A 7,814-nucleotide genomic window follows, 5' to 3' on the forward strand; every position below is an offset into this window, starting at 1 on the left:
TTTGCTGTGTACATTCTACATGGGATTAGTTTCAGACGTCATTTTCAGTTTGTTTGTTTCTTTATTTATGAGACTGAGGTAGGGAGAGACAAAGAACCGTCGACGATTGGGTAGTGTGAGACAGACACATCTAGGCTAAGATGAATTGTAGGTATAGCATGTTATTCCAGCGCCACCAGATGGCCTTTGTGGTACTCTAGTGGCGACATTTGAGCTCGGCATACATTCAGTACCAACCGAATTAAGAAAAACAAACGTAAATTAAAAACATAAGGAATCAGACACAACTTTAAAATTCATCAGCATATCAGTCAATCAATTAATCATTACAAACATTTGCACACCGTTAGGTTACTTAGCTCATTATATTGTAAATTCGGATAAAAGCCAAGACAATGATACAAACCACGTCACAAATGTATATTTTCAACTCAACAAAGTAGTAGTGTACAAGAATACCCATACATCGAACTTTTTTGTCTTCAAGATGTCCACTATAGTTATTTACATAAATCATATGTATATATACAATTATGTACAGACTGCGGGAATTTTCCCTATCAGATAAAGCTCCGGTTCAAGCTGTGGACATCATTTGCTCATGTCAGGATAATTTCCCCGCATCCTTTTACGTAGTTCACCAACCTATGAACTTTCAACTTGTATCAAGTTCATCACTGGGCTGGAAAGTAACCCAAGTGTTGTAATTTTTTATACACCTTTGTACAACCCCACTATCGATACATATACAAGTATTTAATAAGTGACGGTTATATAAGGGTCGACTGTAACCACCGCTATTCCGCTTCATTCCTGACCCTGGTGTCGGTTTCCAGAAATGTATTGAAAAAAGGTCAAAATTAAAATTGCTGCTGGCTTTTACAGACTCATTTACTGAATAGATTTTAATTCAGAGCGAATGAAATAAAGAAATAAACCTGTTCTTTAAGAATAAAAGCTTTTCTATGAACAACGAAAAAACCCAATTAAGAACTAAAACAGAATTTTGGGCGTCCAACTTATTGTGTCGGAAACCCTCAGAATCACCAAATGCTGATAAAAGTGAATGTTGTGTAATGAGTTTTGCTGTAGGTGTTCGGGGTTAGCCGTCGATATTTTATGACCTCTACATAAAGCAACCAACAAATAATTCGTGCAGAAACTGTTCCGTTATCAAATAACCATATACAAGGTAAACACATTTACGTGTCTGTTCAGGAGTAAAGGAGCAGCCTTAGATCAGTACTTTGACCTAAACATTTTGATGCAAAAGTCTATGATTAGCCGCTGTAAAACTTCGGAGAACAAAATCACAATGTTTTCTGTCATACTTTTCCGTGAAAGCGGGACTCGAGGGTAGATTTTTCAAATAAACATCCACAAATATACAAGACGACAACTCAACAGGTATAAATGCATTATGTGATATATACATATAGCTGCTATAGCGTGTATGACGTCCGGCTTTGTACATTATAAGGTAGAAATACTTAACTGAGTTTTTCCTGACACATACTCCCGTTTGGCCTCAAAGTCGGATAAGTAGCCTGTAATGAGACCAAAGGCACGTTCTGACACAACAAGACGGGTATGTGGGTCTTCCAACGTATGGGCCTGTATTATGCCATTTTCGACGTTTTCGGCAGTTTACCGTTATGATGATCTATTTTCGGCGTTTTCGGCAGTTTACCGTTATGATGATCTATTGTTAGAAACTCCGATGAAACTATCCACTCCGTAGACAACATTTCACACTCTGTTCCACTTATGTAAATGAGCTTCTATGAATCCCGCTGTTTGGGGCAGTTACCAATTTCTGCCAAGTGTTGTCTAAACTTCTGATTCATGAAAGCATACACCAAAGGATTCACAACATTGTGTGTGAAGTACATATAAAACACGATGATATTTTCGTGAACGACTTTCAGGGCCATGAGCCAGGCGGGAAGGTAAGCCGCCACAAACACGACGGTCACGACGAACAAAGTCACGGCGATTTTTAGGTTGGCAAAAAACACTTTGTCCGCCCTGGCATTGGGGCTTCGAACTGAAGGCGAGCGAAGAGATCGCCTTTCATTCAAATTGCTATCATCAAAGCCGTTTTCATTGACCGTCCCTTGACTGCGGTCTATACCTGGCTTGGGTACGCAGAAACACCAATAACTAGAGAAGATATGAGGGTGAGCCTTCCTTCGCTGTAAAACTCTACGGTAGATTAAAGAGTACAATATAGAAACGACAACGAGCACGAAGAGGAATAGGGACGAACTGAACCACTGGAAAGCTTTCTGAAATCCTATATCCAGAATGTAGTCGCTTCTGTCACAGAGCGGTGCCACTAGATCGTCGCCCGTGATATTGGTGGATGGAAACTTCGTGTCATAGCTGACGCTCCTGTTCTCCCCAGAGCCAATGTAAGCCCTTTCCAGTACCACAGCAGCGTTAACCACAGGCCTTAGCGAGGACGACTGTAAAGATGAAGAGTTTTGAAGCTCTACGAATTTTGAGACAGAAATTGGCGAAGAGATGTTGTGTTCAAAGGGGACTTTTGCTGTGCTCGGCTTAAGGCTATAACAAAGAGACGTGATGATTCCCATACCACCAGCAAAACAAGCCAGGGAAATGATGACAACTTTGGCCCTGAACGTTGTCATCGCCTGGGAAAACGGATGACAGATGCATATGTAGCGGTCCACAGCAATGGCTACCATAATGAAGGCTGAATATGGAACCGTGGTTGTGGCTAAGAAGTGATAACATTTGCAGATGAAGTCGTGCTTGACACGATGACCGGTGGATTCCATGTACATCGTGTAAGGGATGATCAAGCCACTGGTGATGAAGTCGGTCCCAGCTAATGTCAAAATGAAAATTGTCGAAGTTAAATGTTGTTTAGAATTCAGCATTTTTGAGAAGACGTAGAGCGTTAGAGCATTTCCGAACGTTCCCACTGCGGCAAAAACGGCCAACATTGCCATCAAAGCATCCATATCTGTCGTTCCAATCGCCATGGTTTCGTTGCTTTCGGGGCCTGTCCCCACTGGCGTATCAGTTGACATCTTCAGATGGCTCGCTCAAGGAAGTCTCTAAAATCGATGCTATAAAAGAAAAACACAGGAGTTAAATGCATGCATGGTGATAGGTAAACATTAGTATTCTCGGTAATACAATTACAACAAAAAGCAAGCAAACTGAAATTCCAACCTAGCGGCAAAGGGGTGATCAAAACCTATTCACGAGGCATCTTTTCCTCATGCAATTACATCGTTTTTGTCCACAAGAAAGTGCAGAAGCGTGGCAAATACGCGTTTCATAGTCCACGTATTACTGAACAAATCAGGAACACTTTCACATCGTGATCATTAGCGATTGCAGCCCAAGCAGGTTGTAAATCTTAAGATAACAAATCCTTTCTCCTTGAAATAAAGTCACTCACTGTTGTCTTTGGTAGTTATCTAGCAGTTGAGACCCCGAGTCTCTATATAAACCCTAATAAAATCCAGACCGCACATCATTTCAGGGATGGGCTAGACTGATCACTGCTCATTAACCTCGACCTTCTCATAACAGTAGTGTAGTTTTATACTCTAAAAATCAGTCTCTACGTACAGTGTGAAGGCATCAGACTTTTTGGAAAAGATCATAGAGCCATGACTCGGAATACTGATAAAGAAAGGCATTAATACCGTAGGCTACTCGCTGACATATGAGTTGACAGAGCGGAACATACACGTCTGCTGATAACGGCATAGTCCGAGCTTCTACCGTCTTACAGGAAGGCACAGAAAGACAGCAGTTTGAACATCACATCCAAAGGGATACCCGTGGATGACGTGGTAGACCTGATGTGTCCATAAAACACGGCGTTAATATACATAAAAGTGTTAGAGCGTGGCGTATAATCTGTAGACAGACTCCTCTATAGTTCGCTTGACATGATATATCCGCATAAGACGTCCATTATATATAGGCATATAGGTAAACGTGCACTATATAGACACAGAGACATCCATAGATCCAAGCTTTAAATCCTACACCATCCCATCTCAGTATAATAAGATTTGAGCTATCGCGAGAGGAATAATGCCAGCACCTACATCAACGTAAAACTTGGTATTCAACAATTTGAAGTGTTTATCACATATTTATGTATTTGTTTTAAGCTGTAGTCAAGAATATTCTGCCTTATTAGACGATCCCAGATCAGATAATTAGTGTAGAAAAACCGGGTAGATTCATGTACCTGATAAATCTCCCGGAGATTTAAAAATCGTAGTTTATGTAACTTACGCCTGGTGTAACTTGTAGGACAACATATAATGAAGACATAGGTTACTATGACGAATGCGCTTGACGCTACGCCGCGACAGCTTTCTAAAACGCGATATTAATGTCAAGGCAAAACAAATCAAGAGGGTGGCTGGTCTTATATGCAATATTGTTGGTCAAAAGTCTGTCATGTCTTTTATCCCTTCGGGATTGACTCGTTGGTCAGTAATTCGAGTTCAGTTCAAATACAAGCAACTTATTTCGACGATGAAGCTGGTGTGACCAATGAGGTCCGTTTTCCGTTTGCAGGAAAGACCTAAGGTCCCATGACGACACGATTCAAAATCAACATACGACGAACAGACGTGTGCTGAGAGATTCCATTGTAAGTGGGTCAAAGTAGCCGTACAATTGAACACAGTCAAGAGATCGCCTGTGGTGACACGAACAAGAATGACTGCCAATGAGGAGTTCTGAGCTAGACAGCTTCTCTACAATAATTAAGAAAACACAACTGGCTTCGTTGTCAGGGAAAAACACGTATTAAAAGAAGGACACTTGTATTTTATGAGAAACGCCGAGTGACAGATTGCTCTACGTGTCAAACAAATGATGGAAGACTTAATCCCACACGCATTTTAATCCAAGCAGCTGTTTATTTAAACAGGTCAAGGTAACGTTTCCCACTGGGTCGATCTATGATCCTTATCTCGCGTTTAACGTCTTACTGAGGTTTTTAAAATATGTAGACCTACGAATATACAGTAGCTCGTTTGTCTCAATTTTGCAATAAAACGGCATGAGAAAATCTCATAAAGTAAATTTTTTCAAAGTAGTAGGACTGATACGTGTACGTGAATCCATCGGGTGACTTGCAAATCTCGCTAGAGATGATACATGAAACGCTTGGTTTTTCCTCAGGCACCACTGTTCAGTCTGGAATTGAAATAGCCTGCCGTGCGGACGTAAACGGCGATAGCTGTCAAAACAGCTTCACTGGAGTTTGAGCCCGAATCGGGGGTCACTAAGCTGGTCCCCTGTTCCACGTATGTTCATTGATAACGTCATCGGACGTCATTTTTCTCGACTATTGGCGGAAAATATGCAGGAAATGGAGGAGTTAATAAGAAATAGGAAGAATACTGCCTGTATGTTTTTTTTTTTTTTTTTTTTCGATTTGTTAACCTATTTCAATTTCTTTAATTTCCCCCAAAACCATTCTCCTCGTTGCGCAGTATCCTTTCAGGCGCCCTTTAATAGCTGGGTCTCATTCATATAGATTGTCCCAAACATTGATGAATAGTTCCATTGTAACATTCTTAGAGTAATGCCAACAGATTTGTCGACTGTTTATCGAAAATCCCGTTGGTGTTACACCACGCTGCGGATAATTGCCGGTTTCAACTTCGAATTCTTTTGCCGTTTAAGGTAAAAACAGTTCTCCTGTATCATGTGACTTGTGAAAATGGTAGGCACATTTCGTTCACAATAATCTACCGATCACCTGTATTACCGTGTTCAAGGGACATAAATGACAAGCTTTTCTCAGGGGCTTTCCACGTTTATGAACTTTCAGCTCTTAAATTTTCAACATCGTTCGTCTACTGTAAATGACCTTCCGTGAAACTTTTTCAGATGCCCCAGGTATGTTAATTCAGAAATCGATGCATAGTAGGACTTTTTACCGTCAGCTATAAAGGTGTTTGAACTCGAGACTTCCTATTGTTGCTAAGTGTTATTGTTATACTCAGAAGTAAACACAGCTCCGTTATTATTCATTTTACAGGTATCGATATGGTGTTTAAATACAGACGCCCACTTAGAGCGTACTTCGCCCTTGTGTATCTTTATTCATAAGATTTAGTCCATTCCTATTTTCACATAACTGGGATGAAGACACACTTAATCATTACGGTCAGGAAAACCAGTTCCAGTTAAAAATACGAAATTCAAAGAATAATCTAGAAGTACAAACTCGATAAAAATAAATAATAAAAAAAACACCACATACTGGCGCGTGAGCAATTCCAAGAACATTTAAAACGAAAATTTCAAAAACTTTGCTGAATCTGTAACATGTGACGTACAACCTGTAGGCGATGGGATGGGCCGCGTTAAAGCAACCGGAACACCATTCTCGGGTTATCTCTCCCGTTATCTCCCGCCTGACTGATTAAAATTGATAATATGCCGGCGCTTTCGATTTTCTCCATTCAGCCGGCAAAAACTTAGGCTTTTTAACCATCATGTAGGACAGTTTATGTCTCATGTTATCTTTTCTTTGAAGTTTCTGTCGAACATCTACTACTAGCCTCTATGAACTGATCTTGTTAACTCTGTGCTTTTCTATCGTAAACATAAAACTATTATATATGGGGAACGAAATAATTTTAAACCATGGCCTTAAGTCAAAGGCCATGTTTTGTTTGATAATGCTTAGGAGTTATTTGCAATTTTATACTTGTCCTCAGTCCGCGGTCAGTTAACTTTTACATCAACACGCCACGCATTTCTCCTAACCAATAACCCAGTAAATAATCGAGCACAGAGCAATTTACAGGGCTGTTAAGCAATTACAAAGCAAAGCACATACTTGGATGTGTGCTGTATCAATTTGTGCAGTACAGACTCGCCGTCAAACGGAATCAGCAAACGTATTACAATTCAATCGGCATCACAGACGGAGTAATAAAGAGGAACGAACGAACCCGATGTAGTTCAAAATTGGACGATAATGAATCCGTGAAATTGTTTGGCTGGACGATTAGTGGCCATGAACGTATTTAGAGCAGCTTCGACCATATGCCTAGTGACACCGCAGTGTTACGGGTTGAAGGCCCTTAAGGCATTCAGCTATGTAATCATGTACGTGCGGAATTATACGGAATGTCGAGTACAATTGAAGTGGATGATCGAAAAACAGAAGTGCTGCTAACAATGAGTCTGCTCAGAAACGCGGATATAAATTCCATAAAGATGACAGTTTGAGCAAGCAAGGTGCATATAAAGATTAAGGCGATCGAGAATTGGTGTTAATGAGACCACAGGCTATAGTATAACCTACACGGGAACGTGAAGTGTAGATAAGAGTGGGTAGTGTATATGAGAACGTGTAGTGAATATCAGAACGAACGGTGTATCTGAGAACGTACTTTGTAAATGAGAAGGTGTAAAGCATATCGCGACGTGTGGTGTATATCAAAATTTTAATGTAGTGCATCTGAGAACATGTAGTGTAGATGACAATGTGCAGTGTATATGAAAACGCGTAATGTACATGAAAACATGTGGTGTATAGATGAGAACATGAGAACATCTTGTAAAAACATTTTTTTTGTCGTTTATCATAGGTTTCCCGTATTCAAAACGTCACAGTACATGGAAAGCTTAAAAGTAATTAGTTATTAAATGCATGAATATTAACGACATGAGAAATTTGAAAAACAGAAGAAATGTCTCTTTTATGCAATGTAATATAGGATATCAAAGGTCTTCTTGTGCTGTGCAGTCTATGCAGTGTGTACAAGGTCTGTTGTAGAAAGTCT

At 40.1% G+C, this 7,814-nt stretch overlaps 1 protein-coding gene across 1 annotated transcript; it reads right to left on the reverse strand.

Annotated features, from left to right (window-relative positions):
- Positions 1-1,079: 1,079 nt before the first annotated feature.
- LOC135465970 (uncharacterized) lies at positions 1,080-2,990 on the reverse strand. The gene has a single exon (XM_064743354.1). It carries the CDS (start codon positions 2,988-2,990, stop codon positions 1,782-1,784), a length of 1,209 nt encoding a protein of 402 aa, XP_064599424.1. The 3' UTR covers positions 1,080-1,781.
- Between the last annotated feature and the right edge of the window lie 4,824 nt (positions 2,991-7,814).

The sequence above is a fragment of the Liolophura sinensis genome, chromosome 5 (assembly GCF_032854445.1).
Source record: "Liolophura sinensis isolate JHLJ2023 chromosome 5, CUHK_Ljap_v2, whole genome shotgun sequence".
In the NCBI taxonomy this organism is placed as follows: Eukaryota; Metazoa; Mollusca; class Polyplacophora; order Chitonida; family Chitonidae; genus Liolophura; species Liolophura sinensis.